This window comes from Ammospiza nelsoni, chromosome 7 (assembly GCF_027579445.1).
Source record: "Ammospiza nelsoni isolate bAmmNel1 chromosome 7, bAmmNel1.pri, whole genome shotgun sequence".
Taxonomy (NCBI): Eukaryota; Metazoa; Chordata; class Aves; order Passeriformes; family Passerellidae; genus Ammospiza; species Ammospiza nelsoni.
Genome location: NC_080639.1, coordinates 38,531,773 through 38,552,017, shown reverse-complemented (window position 1 = coordinate 38,552,017; position 20,245 = coordinate 38,531,773). Strand labels below are relative to the sequence as shown.

The 20,245-nt window shown below is 38.2% G+C and overlaps 1 protein-coding gene across 1 annotated transcript in view; it reads right to left on the bottom strand.

The window, feature by feature from the left end:
- RIF1 (replication timing regulatory factor 1) overlaps positions 1–18,715 on the bottom strand; it is a 37,851-nt gene extending 19,136 nt beyond the window's left edge. Inside the window, exons 1-14 of the mRNA XM_059476519.1 lie at positions 18,543–18,715; positions 17,320–17,398; positions 16,472–16,568; positions 14,055–14,185; positions 13,527–13,621; positions 11,275–11,464; positions 10,179–10,271; positions 9,957–10,095; positions 8,883–9,034; positions 7,626–7,743; positions 5,490–5,636; positions 3,686–3,796; positions 3,387–3,449; positions 715–815 (exon numbers count right to left, since the gene is read on the bottom strand). Of these exons, the coding sequence (XP_059332502.1) occupies positions 715–815; positions 3,387–3,449; positions 3,686–3,796; positions 5,490–5,636; positions 7,626–7,743; positions 8,883–9,034; positions 9,957–10,095; positions 10,179–10,271; positions 11,275–11,464; positions 13,527–13,621; positions 14,055–14,185; positions 16,472–16,568; positions 17,320–17,398; positions 18,543–18,715 (1,689 nt within the window). The remainder of the gene's footprint in view (positions 1–714; positions 816–3,386; positions 3,450–3,685; positions 3,797–5,489; positions 5,637–7,625; positions 7,744–8,882; positions 9,035–9,956; positions 10,096–10,178; positions 10,272–11,274; positions 11,465–13,526; positions 13,622–14,054; positions 14,186–16,471; positions 16,569–17,319; positions 17,399–18,542) is intronic.
- Between the last annotated feature and the right edge of the window lie 1,530 nt (positions 18,716–20,245).

The following is a 20,245-nucleotide window of genomic DNA, read 5'->3' as shown; positions in this document are numbered from 1 at the left end:
AAAAAATATAAAAAAAATTACAAAAAAACCACCCCCAAAATTTCCAAAAACTACCAAAAAATTTACAAAAAATCCCCAAAAGTTTACAAAAAAATACCAAAAAATTTACAAAAAATATAAAAAAAATTACAAAAAAACCCCCAAAAATTTAAAAAATACCAAAAAATTTACAAAAAAACCAAAAAAATTTACAAAAAAATACCAAAAAATTTACAAAAAATACAAAAAAATTACAAAAAAACCCCAAAAAATTTACAAAAAAACCCCCAAAAAATTTACAAAAAAAACCCCCCAAAATTTACACAAAAATACCAAAAAGTTTACAAAAAAACCAAAAAAAATAAAATAAAAAAAATTTTACAAAAAAATACAAAAAATTTACAAAAAATACCAAAATTTACAAAAAACCCTAAAAATTTAGAAAAAAATTTACAAAAAAATATCCAAAAATTTACAAAAAATACAAAAAAATTACAAAAAAAAAATCCAAAAATTTACAAAAAAATACCAAAAAAATAACAAAAAATTTACAAAAAATATAGAAAAATTACAAAAAAACCCCCAAAAATTTATAAAAAAATACCAAAAAATCCATAAAAAATCCCAATAAAATTCCAAACCCCAACTGGCCGAAGCGCAGCAGAAAGCGGAGCCGCCGCCATTCCCCAGCCCCAGCCCCCGCCGGGCGTTCCCGGCCTTGGGCACAGAACTCACCAGGGCCTTGTGCGCGGGCACCGCCCGGCTGCTCACGATGCTCCGGAGCGCCTGCAGCAGCGTGGGCAGCACCTCTGAGCCCCCCTTCTCCTTCTTATTCCCTGAAATACAAACATTCCTGTCACAACACAATGAGCACTCCGAGCACCAAGCAAACTGCCCGCGGAAAAACAAAAAAATTCTGTGTAAATCTGTAAAAATTCACCAAACCCTTCAGAGATTCAGGTATGTTCTGCTCATAACAGAAATGAAACTCCAAATTTTAAATAAAAACCTTCAAGTGTAATTAGGAAATCTCTGTTTCATTAAGGATTTGATTTTTGGTACATTAAAGTTGTGGAATTTTGTATTCATGCAAAGAATGGATGAATTCGTCGTGTTCTGATTGATTTTCAATTAAAAGTTTGCATTATTAAGTATGTTTATTTCTTGGATGATGTTCTTTATCCAAGGAAAATCCAGAATATACTTAATAATACAAACTTTTTCCTATTTTTAAAATGAGAAACAACTTTTATACATCTGTAAACTCTACTGTGGAACAGAATTTCAATGAAGAAAAGAGTCAAACACTTCAATTTCTGTCTCCATTCCTCAATACTGAAGACTTGAGGGGAAGTTGTTTTTCTTTTGAAACTGCATTAAAATAGAACAGAATTATTGATTCAGACTGAACCCCAGCAATGAACAATGAACAATTTCCTGGAATAAAAAACATTTCTTATTTCCTGAAATAAAAAACATTTCTATCAGAACAGAATGATCTCTCTCAGCATCAACCAAACTTCCCGTGGAAAAACAAAAAAATTCTGTGTAAATCTGTAAAAATTCACCAAACCCTTCAGAGATTCAGGTATGTTCTGCTCATAACAGAAATGAAACTCCAAATTTTAAATAAAAACCTTCAAGTGTAATTAGGAAATCTCTGTTTCATTAAGGATTTGATTTTTGGTACATTAAAGTTGTGGAATTTTGTATTCATGCAAAGAATGGATGAATTCGTCGTGTTCTGATTGATTTTCAATTAAAAGTTTGCATTATTAAGTATGTTTATTTCTTGGATGATGTTCTTTATCCAAGGAAAGTCCAGAATATACTTAATAATACAAACTTTTTCCTATTTTTAAAATGAGAAACAACTGTTATACATCTGTAAACTCTACTGTGGAACAGAATTTCAATGAAGAAAAGAGTCAAACACTTCAATTTCTGTCTCCATTCCTCAATACTGAAGACTTGAGGGGAAGTTGTTTTTCTTTTGAAACTGCTTTAAACTAGAACAGAATTATTGATTCAGACTGGACCCGAGCAATGAACAATTTCCTGAAATAAAAAACATTTATTTCCTGAAATAAAAAACATTTCCAGTCAGAACAGAATGATCACTCTCAGCATCAACCAAACTTCCCGCGGAAAAACAAAAAAATTCTGTGTAAATCTGTAAAAATTCACCAAACCCTTCAGAGATTCAGGTATGTTCTGCTCATAACAGAAATGAAACTCCAAATTTTAAATAAAAACCTTCAAGTGTAATTAGGAAATGGAAACATCTTTGTTTCATTAAGGATTTGATTTTTGGTACATTTAAGTTGTGGAATTTTGTATTCATGCAAAGAATGGATGAATTCGTCGTGTTCTGATTGATTTTCAATTAAAAGTTTGCATTATTAAGTATGTTTATTTCTTGGATGATGTTCTTTATCCAAGGAAAGTCCAGAATATACTTAATAATACAAACTTTTTCCTATTTTTAAAATGAGAAACAACTTTTATACATCTGTAAACTCTACAGTTTACTGTGGAACAGAATTTCAATGAAGAAAAAAGAGTCAAACACTTCAATTTCTGTCTCCATTCCTCAATACTGAAGACTTGAGGGGAAGTTGTTTTTCTTTTGAAACTGCATTAAAATAGAACAGAATTATTGATTCAGACTGAACCCCAGCAATGAACAATGAGCAATTTCCTGGAATAAAAAACATTTCTTATTTCCTGAAATAAAAAACATTTCCATCAGAACAGAATGATCACTCTCAGCATCAACCAAACTTCCCGTGCAAAAACAAAAAAATTCTGTGTAAATCTGTAAAAATTCACCAAATCCTTCAGAGATTCAGGTATGTTCTGCTCATAACAGAAATGAAACTCCAAATTTTAAATAAAAACCTTCAAGTGTAATTAGGAAATGGAAACATCTTTGTTTCATTAAGGATTTGATTTTTGGTACATTTAAGTTGTGGAATTTTGTATTCATGCAAAGAATGGATGAATTCGTCGTGTTCTGATTGATTTTCAATTAAAAGTTTGCATTATTAAGTATGTTTATTTCTTGGATGATGTTCTTTATCCAAGGAAAGTCCAGAATATACTTAATAATACAAACTTTTTCCTATTTTTAAAATGAGAAACAACTTTTATACATCTGTAAACTCTACAGTTTACTGTGGAACAGAATTTCAATGAAGAAAAGAGTCAAACACTTCAATTTCTGTCTCCATTCCTCAATACTGAAGACTTGAGGGGAAGTTGTTTTTCTTTTGAAACTGCTTTAAACTAGAACAGAATTATTGATTCAGACTGGACCCCAGCAATGAACAATGAGCAATTTCTGGTTTAAAATAAACCAGCTGTGAGTGGCAGCAATGCAAACTGAAGCCCAGGACCTTTTTTACCTGCTTCAATCGCCGCTCTCACGTATCCATTGATGTCCTTCCAGATAACGTTCAGCACGCAGTCTGCAAGGGAACAGTGCCTTCCTTCAGTTTGAAATGAAAACATTGCACAAAGCCCAGCTGAAGCACAAATGGTGCTAAAGGACAGGCTTGGGTTGAACAGAACCCAAATTTCGAAGCAATCAGAGCAGTTCTACTTTTCACAACATCAGGACATCACACAAAGTGTTGATTTCTCATGTTCCCCTCGCCCACTTGATTTCCCAGAAAATATTGAAATTTCCCCACTGAATTCTCACCAGGAACTTCTTTGCCAATTGCCACAAAGCCATCCTGAACAGCATTTATCAGAGTGCTGGCATGCTTGCAAAAAAAAGAAGGGCTACTGATCAGTGGGTACTGCAGAGGCTCTACAAGAACAAAAAAACACATTCCATAAACCTCTTACTCCGCAGTTGGCTGGGAAAAGAAACCTTAAAAATAACCAAGTCTTTGTGTATTTACAGCATTTTCAACACAAGGATATCTTAAAACTGACAACAGTTACGAGTTTAAATCATTTCAGTCTAACAGACAAGATTTGAGATGACACGAATATATTTTTACAGTTAAAAATATATATATAAAAATATAAACTGTATAAGTAGAAATATAAATATATAAAAATATAAGGTATATATTTAAAAATGTAAAATTATTAAACTATATAAAAATATATATAATTATAAATCATACGTAAAAATATAAAAACATCATATTATATATATAAACATCATATTATATATAAAATTATATATTATTATGTAAAATTATGTATTATATTAAATAATATATAAAATTATATATTATATATAAAATTATATTACAATGATACAATATATGATAAGATATATGATAAGATATATGATAAGATATATGATAAGATATATGATAAGATATATGATATATATGATATGATATATATGATATGATATATATGATATGATATATATGATATGATATATATGATATATATGATATGATATATATGATATGATATATATGATATGATATATATGATATGATATATGATATGATATATGATATGATATATGATATATATGATATATGATATATATGATATGCTATATTAGATATGTGATAAAGATATGTGATAAAGATATGTGATAAAGATATGTGATAAAGATATGTGATAAAGATATGTGATAAAGATATGTGATAAAGATATGTGATAAAGATATGTGATAAAGATATGTGATAAAGATATGTGATAAAGATATGTGATAAAGATATGTGATAAAGATATGTGATAAAGATATGTGATAAAGATATGTGATAAAGATATGTGATAAAGATATGTGATAAAGATATGTGATAAAGATATGTGATAAAGATATGTGATAAAGATATGTGATAAAGATATGTGATAAAGATATGTGATAAAGATATGTGATAAAGATATGTGATAAAGATATGTGATAAAGATATGTGATAAAGATATGTGATAAAGATATGTGATAAAGATATGTGATAAAGATATGTGATATTATATAAAATTTATATAATATTATATAATATCATATATCATATTACATTATAATACATTACATTATAATACACTACATTATAATACAATACATTACATTATAATACATTACATTATAATACATTACATTATAATACATTACATTATAATACATTACATTATAATACATTACATTATGTTATATATAAAATTATATTAAAAATTATATGATATATGATATATAAGATATATGATATATATTATACAAGATATATAAAATATATTATATGATATAAAATTTATATAATATTATATTATAGAATATTATATTATATCATACTACATTATATATTATATCATATCATATATAATCATTACATTATATGATATTATTAAAATTATTAGACTATTATAATATTTATCAATTAATTAATATATAGTCATTTAATAATACTAGAATTATTTAACAATTAAAGTAATTCAATATTATTATAATTATTGAAATATTCTGATATTGAAATATTATATTGTATATAAAATTTTATACTATATATAAAACAGAACTCTAAAACTCCTACCTAAACTGAGGCCGAGCTTGTTGCGCTTGGCGAACTCGAGCACGCGCGGGCCCATGAGGAAGTGGAGCAGCATCTCCACGGCCAGGAGCTGGATGGAGGGGAAGAGCTGCGCCCCCGCTGGGCTGCCCAGGGCTGTCCTGGGGGTACCTGGGATCACAAACACCGAAGGAAGGACCTGAGCGAGGGCACACGGACGGGAACACCACAGAAATCCCGGGGAAAGGGCAAATCACGGAGTGCTGCCGGCTGAAGGGCACCTCTGACGGCCAGCCTTCTCAGGCGAGCAGGGTTTGCTATCACAGCTGAATTTTCCCCAGGATTTTAAATATCTGCCCATGTCGGGAGTTTAGTTCAAGCATGGCTTAAAGAAAAAGGCCACGAAGCCATGCAACTGAGAGAAAAGTAACAGGTAGCTGTGAAGCAGTTCCAAAGCAGTTCCCAGCCTGACTTCTATAAACAATTAGTCTCTCTCAGGCATCCTTGTATAAACAATAAGGTTCTCAGGCAGTCTTCCCATAACAAGCGAAACACCCTCTCTGGGAAAAGATGGCACCCTGGGAACAGATGTGGAAGTTTTGGGAACTGTTCATATCACAGTGGGAACACTGGTTTTATTTTATGTAAACAATCAACGGTATTGTAAAACAAAAGGAGTGGTTAGAGTTTTCTCTGTTAGCCTATCGTAAACCTGGATTTTGGAATATGCATGAAGTTAATTAACACTGTTATTTAAAGTGACTGATCGATCAATAAATTCGGAGTTCGATGCATTATAGGATGGTCGTTCTCCCCCTCACTTCAACATGCCCCAAAATTGTCAGTTCTAGGACACCAAATTTTATTTTGGCCACACAAATCTCCATGGAAGCTGTGCCTGCACAGCCACTGAACACCTGTATAAATCTGCTGCTTCAAAAAAAGTTTCCTTTGGAAATTGTCACCTGGAACGCAAATTTAACAGGTTTTGGCAAAATATTTTGGCCAACTCTGTCACCTGGAACACAAATTTAAGAGGTTTTGGCAGAATACTTTGACCAACTCAGCTGTGATCTCCCAGGACTAAGATGAACTTTTTTAAGAAGGGGAAAACAGGAAACTCCCCAAATGCAGGATCTCTGAGGCTCCTGATTACAGCAGAACACAATGGCACAAGCCATGGGTGCCAGGCTTCCAGAAAGGGAAGGAAAACCAGGAGTTCCTCACTCGATATTTAGAGGTGGTATTTTGATTTTCAATAAAAAAGTTTGTATTATTAAGTATATTCTAGACTTTTCTAGGATAATGTCCTTTATCCAAGGAAAGTCCAGAATATACTTAATAATGCAAACTAGAGGTGGTTTTACATGTGGTTAAAGCATTAAAAATTCCTGCTGGATCATCATCCCTGGGCAGGGTTTGGTGGGATTTTGGGATTTGGGAGGGAATTCCTGGCTGGCAGGGTGGGATCTCCATCCCTGGAGTGCCCAAGGCCAGGCTGGCCAGGGCCTGGGATAGGGGGAGGTGTCCCTGGATGAGCTTTAAGGTCCTTTCCAACCCAAACCATTCCAAGGTTCTTTACTACTCAGGCAGAAACTAAAAATGCTACAGAAATAAAAGGGCACATATAAATAGCACATATAGATGAAAAATAAGATTTCAAAGCAGAGCTCCCTTGCAAGAGAGAAAACAATTCAAGCATTAAATTCAGGCATTGGTCCTCAAACTGTGATGGGCACAACTTTTAAAACTTTGAATAGTGACTGCAACAACCTCACTTTCCCCATATAAATCATGCAGTGGCCATGCAGAAAACTCAAATGTGGTGAAGAAAAAGAATTAGAAATGGAAAAGTAGAACATGACAAAGAGAAGAGATGATTCTCTGCATGTGAAATGGAGCTGGAAGTTTTCACAGGTTGATGTTTCAGTACCTGGTTTCTGCCCAGGAGTTGCCGAGCCCTCAACTGTGATGGGCACAACTTTTGAAACTTTAAATAATGACAGCAACAACCTCACTTTGCCCAAATAAACCATGCAGTGACCATGCAGGAAACTTCTGGAGAATTATAAATGGAACAGCAGAAAATGACAAACAGAAGAGATGATTCTCTGCACATGAAATAGAGCTGGAAATTGCCACAGGTTGATGTTTCAGTACCTGGTTTCTGCCCAGGGGTTGCTGAGCCCAGGCTGGGGTTGTTGGGCCGTGAGGGCGTCCCTGGGAAGGCAGCAGCAGGATCCACACTCAGGGTGCTTTGGATTAGAGGGACACAAACCTGCAAAGGGACCCCAGCAACAGCTACAACACATGCAAGCCACAAAAAACTCATTTCAGTCAGCACAGACTGGGCTGCTGCTCACAAATCTGGGGATTCAGAATGAATTAGAGTATCCAATCATACAAAAATTCCTGGTGGATGCAGTGTGTTTTAATAATGCTAAGAAAATACTCTTCCCTCCCTTAATCTTGAAGATGAATTTAATGGAATCCAGGTGTTGAACAGAAACAGGTCCATTCCACTTACAGTGTGACTAGAAATGCAACACCTGCATTATTTCTATCTTCCCAAATATTTATGGTCTTTCACCAGTTTTCCTGTGGCAGCCTTTTCCAAGCCCACACTTCCTTGGTGAAAGGAGCAGAGAGCCTTTATTTAACACATCTATAATCCATGGCTGCACTCAGGGCAGTTTTCAAAGATGCTCACAGGGCATTCCCACTGACTCTCCAATATTCTGGGGCTGTGAGTCCCAAATATCCCTTTTACACAATCTGTAACCACACACAAGCACAAATTGGTTCCTTGAGGGAGTTTGATTTCAGTAGCACAGCAGAAAGGGATGAAGCAGGAATATTTTACATTCTGCTGCACAGACTCGGCTGCTGCTCCCAAATCAAAGTTTCTGGGTATTCAGAATGAATTAGAGTGTCTAATCAAACAAAAATTCCTGGTGGATGCAGTATATTTTAACAAGCCTAATTTATTAGGATTAATTTAATGGAATCCAGGTGTTGAACAGAAACAGGTCCATTCCAGAGTGTGACTAGAAATGCAACACCTCCATCACTTTTCTTTTTATCTTCCCAAATATTTATGGTCTTTCACCAGTTTTCCTGTGGCAGCCTTTTCCAAGCCCACACTTCCTTGGTGAAAGGAGCAGAGAGCCTTTATTTAACACATCTATAATCCATGGCTGCACTCAGGGCAGTTTTCAGAGATGCTCACAGGGCATTCCCACTGACTCTCCAATATTCTGGGGCTGTGAGTCCCAAATATTCCTTTTACACAATCTGTAACCACACACAAGCACAAATCGGTTCCCTGAGGGATTTGATTTCAGTAGCACAGCAGACAGGGATGGAACAGGAATATTTTACACTCTGCTGCACAGGGATTCCTGTCCCCTGAGTTACCTGCTCAAAGTTGGAGGGCAGGTGAGGCCCCAGCCTCATCAGCAAATACCACCAGACCTCCAGCTTGGTCAGGGCCAGAGCCTCTGTCCTCACATGGATGGAGCTCAGGGGCTGCATCAGCAGCTTCAGCCTCTTGGCACTGCACAGGATGTCTGGGGGATCCAAAAGGTGCATTTTAAACAAGCACAGCTCAGCAAAATCTGATTAAACCATTGGTTTTTTCCCAATATCTTATAGTTTCAAATTCAATTAACAGTTATCTGCAAAACTCAACCACACCAACCTTCCAAATTCTCTTACTGCTCTAATTATTGCTTAAAACAACTCCGCAAAAATCAAGAATTTCTTTTCAATACAAAGACTGAAATTAAATTTTCTGCATTCCAACCTGCCCCACTTGAGAAGGGAGGTTGGACCCAACCATCCATGTTGGGATTCTGGGATAAACAGAAGAAACTCCCTCTTGCCTGCTCTGTTAGGTTCCATCTGCTCCAGGGACGGCAAAATCAAACACTGAGTTTTTCTTCAGAACACAGAGAAGCACAATCAAGGTAAAAATATTGTATTTTAACAGAAGGTAGAATAAAAACTTGTCCAGATTCAGGTTACACCTTTAGAACAACTTTTTTTAAACTTTTTAAAATTTTTTTCTGGAATCCTGAAGTGTTGCCTTTCTCCAGTTATACCACACCATTCAAAATAGAATACACAGAATGTTTTAAACTCTATTTCCCTGCTCTTTGGATCATTTATAGCACTACAAAACACAATTTACTAATTTTATTCTATTTCTAGCATTCCCAGCACAAAAACTAGGATAGAACAAATGATCAAACTATCACCCTGCCTCAAAAAGAAAAGAGAACAAGGGAAAAACCAACAAAAGCTTGAATTTTAGCTCTGCACAATTAATTTTTCTGCAAGATTACGTGGCTATCCAGTGATATACAAATAATGCATTGACCACTAACAGCCGTATTTTCTTCCAGTTATGCATTAAAGTTATGCAGATTTTTCCAGCTAGGTATGACCTGTATGAAAACAAATCAGGCTAAATATTTTGTTTCGACCCACCTGGATTTAGAGCAAAGTTATCAATGAGGCTCTTCCATGCAATGAAGGCAATTTTCTTCACCACAGGGGAGCTGCTGCGGAAGCCCAGCTCCTCCAGCTGCAGCAGGGAGTTGATGAAGCTGCCACTGCGGTGCAGGGTCTGAGCAGGAGGAAATTCACAGTTAAAAGAGATTTCTGCTCCTCCAAACTCCTCTCCTAAAGATTTCTTGCTTTTCTGCTCACCTTTCCAAGCAATCTGACAAACAGGGGCCACAGCTTTAACACGAAGGTCTCGTTTTTGGAAGAAAACAATTTCTGAAGTTCGGAAATTAATTTCTGCAGGCAGAAAGAAACAGAATTTCTACAAGAAACGGATTTTAAATGTTCTAAAAACTACACACTCATGCCAATGTCTGGGGACACAACCAACAGACAAGATTTGAGATTATGCAAATATATATATATTATATATATTAATACATTATATATATTATATATAAATATTATATTGTAATATATAATATATATAATATACAATCTAATATTATATATATTATATAATATATATAATATATAATATATATTGTATATATTATGTAATATATCTCTTATATCATAATATATATTATTTATATTATATATATCATTATATATTACAATATATAATTATATATAATTATATCTATAATATGCATTTTTTACAATGAAATATATATATAACTTATATACCTAAACTAAGCACAAGTTTGTTTTGCTCAGCACAATCCACAGCTTTTGGTGCCAAGAGGAAGTGGAGCAGCATTTCTGATATTTCCACATCAGGATTTCATTCTGTACCACACAGCATCTGCTACCACCTGATTCTCTTTTTAGTTGAAATTCATGGCTCTTATTGACAATGGCAAATTCATTCAAACAAAGCAAAATTCATGTCTTCAAATATTTGCGTTTCCTCCAACTCTGAAGTCAAAACACGCCCTCACACCAAACACCCCCTTGTTTGGCTGGGTTTTGGGTTTTTCAGCAGAAAATAAAGCAAAACAAATGAGCCAAGTGAGGCCAGTCCTGGAAGTGAAGGGGAACATGAAAAGCTCCATCAAGGACACGCAGGGGCTGCTGCTGCTGCACAGGAGGGGACTCAAAGGACATGGAAAATGCTGAGCAGGCTCTGCTTTCCTGCCTCCCTCTCCAAATTCTGCCTCCCATCCCCTTTGATGCTGGGCACTTTTTGGCAGTGAATATTTACATTGCTATTTTTTCCATTAAAACCACTGGCATCAAGAAGTTGCTGTCAATGCACAGAAAATGGAATTAATGCTCCCCAAGCAGTGTCACTCACCGTGGTCATCAGGTGCTCGGTGACAGCTGCCACCTCCTGCTGCCTCTGCAGGAGCAGGGGCATTCCCATCTCCAGGGCAGTGGCACCTCTGAGCTGCACTTTGTGAGACGAGTGCACCACCAGGGGGATGATCAGCTTGGCCCACCTCACAGCCTCTTCTCCCATCTGCGCTGGAGCTTGCTCCATTAAGCTGGATCAAAAAAAACCCCAAAGAAATAGGGATTACAGATCTCCAACAGCAGCTCAGGAACTCAGGTTATCTGTGTATCATCAGGAAACGCTCTAATTCAGTCCAGGATTTATAGGAAACCATCCCTAATTTTTTAAATCAATTTTTAATCCCAAAAAAATAGGGATGAAAAAAATACGGATTACAGATCTCCAACAGCAGCTCAGGCACTCAAGTTATCTGTGTATCATCAATAAATGTTCTAATTCAATCCAGGATTTATAGGAAACCATCCCAAATTTCTTAAATCAATTTTGAATCCCAAAAAATAGAGATTACAGATCTCCAACAGCAGGCACTCAAGTTATCTGTGTATCATCAATAAATGCTCTAATTCAGTCCAGGATTTATAGGAAACCATCCCAAATTTCTTAAATCAATTTTTAATCCCAAAAAATAGAGATTACAGATCTCCAACAGCAGGCACTCAAGTTATCTGTGTATCATCAATAAATGTTCTAATTCAATCCAGGATTTATAAGAAACCATCCCAAAAATTTTAAATCAATTTTTAATCCCAAAAAAAAGTTAGAGATTACAGATCTCCAACAGCAGCTCAGGCACTCAAGTTATCTTTGTATCAATCTTTGATACAAAGATAATAATCAATAAATACCGTAATTCAATCCAGGATTTTAGGAAACCATCCCAAACGTTTTTAACCAGTTGTATTTTGAGATTGCAGTAAAAGTGCAAAGTTCAGGTGTAATTTCAGACAAACCTCTCCAGAAGCACAGCAGCCTGACTGAGAGCTGTGCTGTCCATTTTACCCTGAAGGAATGCACACTGGCCAGGGCAGGTGTGGCCATGAAGCATCCCTGGGGTCCCCAGAGCTCCCACACAGCTGGGAACAACTCCAGCAGACTCTGGGCAAATCCAAACCAGGTCTGGACACACTCCATCAACACTGGCTGCTCAGAGCTCCGATTTTATCCTCAGATTCCCACATTTCCACCAGCCCACTCACACCAAAAAATGTGCAAAAATGGGAATATCTGGAATATATTCAAGTTAGCCTGAATCTAGAAATCCTAGGATTTTTTTAAGTCCCCTTTTCCCCAGGAAAGTCAAATCCCCATCTCTACAGTTTAAGGAGAACTTGCTGCACTAAAGAAAAGTTCTGCCTTTCAAGTCATTTTATTAAAGCCAGAGGACAAGAACTGTTTAAAAGAACTATTTAAAATGGATTTGCAGCTCAAACCAGATGCCAAAAGTTAAAGAGAAAACTTAAAAAGGAGTAAATATAGAAGCTCTATGTATTTACTAAACTAAAACAGAAATTAAATGAGCACTAAATAAAGGTCAACTTTTAATATTTCAGTCCTGCTGACCAGAACAACATGCTCACAGTGATGGTCCTAAAAAGTCACTTTTGGAATTAGACAGGAATTTCAACAGTGTGATGGGAAACATTGCACTAAAATGTGTTGCCAAGGGGATATTTCTAAATAAGATATTTTTAAATAAACCCCCAAATAATGGCAGAGAATTTGTATTTCTCAAGCAGGCAAACAAAAAGTAAGAACATGACTTGGGAAGCACTGGTGAGAGGTGGGAAGTAATTCCTAAAGAGCCACTAAAAATGAAAGCAATATTGTCCAATTTCTGCCTCAGCATGATGATGTTATTATTAAGGCAATATTTTAATTATTATAATACACAAAACAAGTGGTGCACAGCCCAGCAGCTCCCCAGCTCACCCTGGGCACAATTGCATGGAATATCCCCTGGGATCAGCTGTGTCCCCTTGTCCTTGACTCAGAGCAAACTCTGCTCAGCACTAACTCCAACAGCCCTGCTGTTATCAGCACCATTCCCATCCCAAAGCCACCCACAGCACCCAGCAACCACCTCCAGCCCAGTGAAAACCAGGCATCCCTGGAGACAAACAATCCTAAACACAATAAACAACTCAAGCAGCTTTGGAGTTTTTCCTTTAGAACATTTAGTGCCACCTGGGTTTTGTATAAAAAGCTTCCCCCCTAAAATGCACGCTGACAGTGGAATATTGCAGAGCACTCACCGGATAATGACATTAAGTGCTTCATACTCAACCACAACAGACTGAACTTCTCCTTTAGTCAGGATTGTTTCCAGGGTAGAGAGAATATTGGACACCTGAGGAAACAAGAGAACAGCACAGTGAGCACCTGGACACAAATCATTCCAGGAGGAGCTGGAATTGGGACATTTCATTTTCCAGGATTGTGTCTGGATTATGCCAGGTATCATTTTAAACTGGAATATTCATAATTTTCTGCCCTGTGATAGTTCATTGCTTTCTGATAGTACTGCTCACATTGCAGCTTTCCCCTCAAGGAGAGCAGTCATTTGTGGCTCAGGTTTTCCAAGAATTGATACTCGGGTGTCAGATTTGATGGGAAATAACCTTTGGATTCAAAAGCAACTGAGCGGAGAGTGAGAAATAATTTGCCTCCTCTCCCCGGGAAAGGACAGAAAATGAGGAATGAAGAAACTTATGTTTTCAACAATTTCTGAAGGCTCCTCTCTGTGAGAAACGAGGCCACCAGAAGAACAGTGTGAAACTCACCTCCTTCCTAACAATTTCAGGAGGAAACGCCTGCTTGGAGATGACCCAAAGTGCCCGAGTGCGAGTGTTCTTGTCGGAGCATTTCAGAGCCACGCTGTTCACTGCTGCCAGCAGCCCCTGCACGTCCGTGCCTGAGACAGAGCACACACAACCCACAGCCCGTGCCAGGCGTTCGGGTCACTCTGCTCACTGCAACGTGCCCAGCACCCATCCAGCTGCAAGCCCCAGTGATTTACTGCCTAAACATCACCTTGGAGCAGCTCCCCTCCCACCAAAGCAGCCAGAAAGCTGGAAATGTTATTAACATTAATGATATAAAAAGCAATATACAACTATCGTTTATTAATATTAAAATATTATTACAATACTAATATATAAACATTATAATATTCTATCATAGTATTAATTATAATAAAATTATTATATTTTATTAACAATATATTATATTTTATATAATATGTATAATATATGTGTATAATATATATTAAATATATAACATAATATTATATAAGCATTATATCATATTATATGTGATATATAATATAATAGTATATATTATATATAATATACATTATATAAATATATTGTATATTATATACATATATAATATACTATAATATACTATAATATACTATAATATACTATCATGTATTAATTATAATAAAATTATTATATTTTATTAACAATATATTATATTTTATATAATATGTATAATATATGTGTATGTATAATATATATTATATATATAACATAATATTATATAAGCATTATATCATATTATATGTGATATATAATATAATAGTATATATTATATATAATATACATTATATAAATATATTGTATATTATATACATCTATAATATACTATAATATACTATAATATACTATAATATACTATAATATACTATAATATACTATAATATACTATAATATACTATCATATCATAGAATATCATAGAATATCATAGAATATCATAGAATATCATAGAATATCATAGAATATCATAGAATATATTAAATGTATATTCATATATATAACATCTACATTGATACAATATAGCTATATAGAATATAATAAAATATAGATATAAAAGTATATTAAAATATATTAAAAATGTACACGTAGATATATAAAAGTATTTCATATAAATAATATAAAAATAGAAAAAACAAAATAATAATAAATTTAATAATGCAGCGTATCTGTATTACCGTTATAAGAATCCATAGAATTAGAAGCTAGTTTTAGTTAAATACACCTGAGCTAAAGATGAATATTTAATTATTCAAAACTTCTTGGATTTTAAGTGAATTTAGCAGCACTTTGGTCATAACTTGGCATAAATTGTTTTTAGAGCCTACAAGAGCTTTTTGTTACTGAAGGTGATAAATTGTAGCCCATTACATAAAAATTAATAAAGTTAATACAGGACTTAGACCCAACTAAGAACACAGATGGAGAAATGTGTTCCTTTAAAATTCAGGGGTAAAAAGTGAGATTTTTGGCAAATGTGCACTTTGTGGTGGCTGACCCCAGAGTGAGAGGAATGGAAGGACACTTTCACTCCTCTCCCCGATCAAAAGTACACTCAGAGGTACAGGAGCTGCTTGTCCTCCCTCCCTTCCCAACTCCCCATTGTTTCCAGGGCTTTGTGACTTCTGGAGCCTGACATTCTGTAATAAAATTGTTATTTATCAGCTGGCTAGAAAAATGAGAGCAAAGAAAGATACCACACAGACATTATCAGAAATGCCTTGTTCTCACAGGAAATCAGGGGGAATTCTGCACAATAGGAAAGCAGAAGGCACTGCAAAAAAATGGAGAAGAACCAAAAAACCCAATTTCAAACAGGAGAAATGCCCTCTCCCCTGGTACCAAAAACCTGTGGTTTTACCTTGAGGCAAAACCTCAAGTTCTCAAAAGCAAAACCTTTTGTGGAAGGGATTTAGCACTTTCTAGGAATGCAGATCCTAAGATTTTGGATTAATTTGAAATAGCTGGGGCTGGACTAGATGACCTTTAAGGGTCTCTTCCAACCCAAACCACTCCATGATTTGATGGAACAAAGAAACCTCCAAGAAAAAAGCTGGAAAAGCTCTACTGTGCACTCCCAGATCCTACAAACAGCTTCTTCACTCTTTTCCCACAAGAATATCTTTTTTTGATCACTAATTCCACACAACTAATTACTGTACTAATTGCTACCAAAGCATTTAATGAAACTAGAAGTTTGTAAAACAGAATTGGTGTAACAGCATGAAAAATCATCACCACGCTTGTGTACAAGATGTAATTAATGAACTGATCACACTGCTCACATTGCAGACAAATCCTGGTCAAAATGAAAACAAATGCAAAGAAAAACATAAAGAAAGAGCTCTGATGATATATTTATAGTCACAGTTCGTTTGCTCACCAGATAATTCAGCTGTGTTGTTTGAATTAAAAGTGCAGAAGCCCAAGGCCTGCAATGCTGCATTACTGAGCTCCAAGTTTGGACTGGAAATGTGTGCCTGGAAAAAAACAATAAAAAAACCCAAATCCACAGAATGTCAGGTCAGAAAAGTAACTGAGAAATACTGAGTTTATTGTCTGAATACCAACACTGCTGGGAAGCTGGGAAAAGCAAACACTTGGTGAAAAACCCACCCAGGCAGGAAACCCTCCTGAATTCTGGACACACCAAATCAGTAAAGCAACTTGAGGTGCTGAAGGCATTTTTGCTTTCTGTAATAAAAACACCTTTAACGAAATAAATCCCAAACATCCCAAGTTTTCCACTTTGGCTGTGTATGTTATGCTCTCTCACCTGACTCTCCAACTGGTTTTAGGCTTCTGAAACAGAAGGTGAAAATGGCTAAGAACAACCTTTACATTACTGCTTAAAAACCCTGACATTTTCTGCATATTCCGAACTCTGAAATGTTTCTAAGGCACTCAGGACACACTGTCTCTCCTGGCTGGAAGATTAGATTTGACTGTGGGATGCTGCCTGACCACATCCAAGACCCAGCATTTTGGTTTTTAATGCAGTAATTCCTCATCACAAGAATGATCTATTTTGCAAAAAAAAAAAAAACCCTTTCCTGCTCTGCATTCCTATTAAAGGTTGGACTCCATGACTCAGAGGTTTTTGCCAACCTTAATGATTGTGACTCTATAAATGAACTGAAATTTGAGTCTTTCAATGCCCACTGACCTTGCTCACCAAAATAAATCTTTGTTCACTGAAGTGGAAGAGAACTGAGTGTAAAAAAACCATACCTTGAACACCTTGCAGAGTTGAGGGAAGTGTTTCCTGAAGTCTGCAGTGAATGCTTTGCCTCCTTCACCACTCAAGCGACTGCAAGGAGGGAAAACAAACAATATTTCCAGGTTAAATACTTTGTAACTGACTCAACCTTTATCTTCTGACACACAGCAGCACATTTTCTTGAAGGGAATCAACAGAACACTGAAGGACCCTAAAGAGCAGAAATGCCAGCACAAGGTCTGATCGAGCAGCAAAATTCTGTGTTATAGCACAAAGTGAGTAATGCTTCCTTTTCTGCCTAAAAAACACTCATAAAAACATTAAGGGCTTTCATTTTTTGGTCAGCTCCTATAAAAACATTAAAAGTCAGCACGCAAACTTTAAATTACTTGCTGCACATTAGAAAAACCAGAAATACAGGAGCTGAAAAAGCACCTTCCTCACGAGCAGTCCCAGAATGCAGGAAAATCCTGGTCTGACCAGCAGCAAGGATGACTTTGCTCATATGTGAGGAACATTCTTGCAGAAAAGCTGCAATTATCCCATACAACGTTAATCATCAGCTTCTCACTGCAAAACCCAAACAGTGCTGAGTTCAGTCATGCAGGGACAGCCTGAGAAACCTGTTGATGTTTAATATTTACATTAGGAGGGGTTTTTTGCTGTCAGTTATTTCTAGAAACCTGCAAATCTGCTATGTGAGTAGCTACAGTTTTAAATTCACCGCAGGACCGAAGGGAAACGCTGAGAGAAAGGGATCGTGCCTTTGCACATGGTAGAAGCGGCCACATGCGGGTAAAGGCACAAACACATGGCAAGATGCAACTTCCAGAAAGAAATGCAATGAAAACACGGCAACTGCCAACTAAAAACTTCACCCTTACAGTCGTAAAGCGGCAAAGCTTTATCGCTACAATAAAGTTTTTATTTCCTAATGCGCCTCTGACGATCCCCCAGGAATCCAAGGGGCAGGGAGGCTCTGGAATGCGCAGATCCTGCTGAGATGCGCTCCTTCCTCCTCCTCTTCCACCCGTCACTCCTCCCTCTCTCCCTTCCCTCCTGCTCCTCCTTTCCCTCCCCCCAGCCCCGCATGTCTCCCCTCGGCCACGCTGCCCCAGCCACGCCGGCAGGTCCCGCTCCGATGGCGCTCCCGGCTCTCCCGCTCCGCACGCCCGCCCCGATCCCTCAGGGCCGCCCGCTCCCCTCGGGCAGCGTGCGCGTCCCCCGCGCCCACCTGACGATGGTGAGGTGCGCGTCCGTCAGCTCTCCCGGCGGCGCGCCGGGGTCCTCCAGCGTGCGGAGCAGCGGGCCGAGGCTGGAGCTGGCGGCGGGCTGGGGAGCGGCGGGTTCGGGCTCGGGCTCGGGGCCGGGCGCGGCGGGCTCGGGATGGGGGCCGGGAGCGCTCATGGCGACACCGCCACCACCGCCGCCTCCCCCCGGCGCGGCCGCCCCTCAGCGCCGCGCGCCTCCCGCGCTAAGATGGCGGCGCGCGCGGGCCCGGCGGCGCGCGGGCTGCGGCCAATGGGAGCGCGGCCCGGAGGTTCCCGCGCCCAGCGGCAGCCCCGCCCCTCGTCGCTGATTGGAGGAGGCGCGGCGGGAAGGGCGAGGCCGCGCGGGGGGCGGGCCCGGCCCGGCGCTGAGGGCGGAGCGGGCGGCGCGGCCCGCGGGTGCCGGGATCCGGGAATAGCGGCGGAAAAGGGCGATCATCCATGGCCGCCTCCCGGCCCTGCCCGATAATCCACCCTGAGAGCGCTGTCCAAACGCTCCCGGAGCTCTGGCGGCCTCGGGGCCGTGAGCGTTCCGCGGAGAGCCCGGTCAGGGCCAGCCCACGCTGTGCTGGGAGAGCCTTTCCCTAATTTCCCACCTAAACACGCCCCGGCCGTTCCCGGGCTCCCGTCCCCGGTCACGAGGCCGGAGGTGACCCGCGGGATGAAGCACGTGAGGTCAAATCCCTAATTAATGACTGCAAATGAGGTCCAGCTCCGTGGGAGCACAAGCCGGAATTCCCCGAGTTCTCTGGGGTGAAATGGGAAATCCCGAACCCCAAATTGGAAAGCCCTGGAGCTCCGGGACAGAGCCGGGCCATGGCTGGGGCTCTGTCACCTCCAGGGCTTCCCTGTGCCACCAGACATGCCGAGCGGGACTGGCTCGCCTGGCTTTCTTCCCCAAAAATTATCCCATGGGGATTCCAAATGTTCCCTGGTTCTCATCCCTATCCATCCAAGACCTGTCTCTTCCCAGTTAAAGAGACAACAACAAAAACCCCACGCCGAGGTCATAAATAAAATATTGACATTCTCCCGATGCTTTTCCTTATTCTCTTCCCTATGGACGAGCACTGTGGCTGATCCTGGAAAATGGGAATGCTGTTGTACAACAGGCGCCGTGAACACAAGGTGGCAGGATTAAAAAGCACATTTTAAATAGTTGCATCCCAGAAATGGGGTGATACCAAACTCGTTTCGTGGAGCGCGAATAAAGTATTGGAAATAACCAGGAGAGGAGCTGCAATGTTGTTCTTCAGTACAGCCAAATTATATCCCCAGTGAAATGACAATAGAAGCTCAGAAATTAAATAAATTAAAAGAAATAAAGCAAAAATGGGGCTGATTAGCCTAAGATCTTCCATGTGCAAAACTACGGGGATTGGTGAAGGAATTCCAAATGAGTTAGAGATGGGACCTCTGAGTTGCTTTAAATGTTGTGGTTTATTTTAATTCTACATAGGCAGGCAGGGTGAGTTGGGCTCACATCTTCACTGCAGGGCTCAGAAGGTCCCAAGACCCTCAGTTACAGGAATTTCTAAGGATCTATTGACCAATAAAGCACTGCCAACAAGGATATTTATGGTTTTCACCCAATCCTTAAATATTTCATCTTATGGACTCGTGTGTGAGCTTTCTTACCCACTCATGTTATGGCACACAAACCCACAGT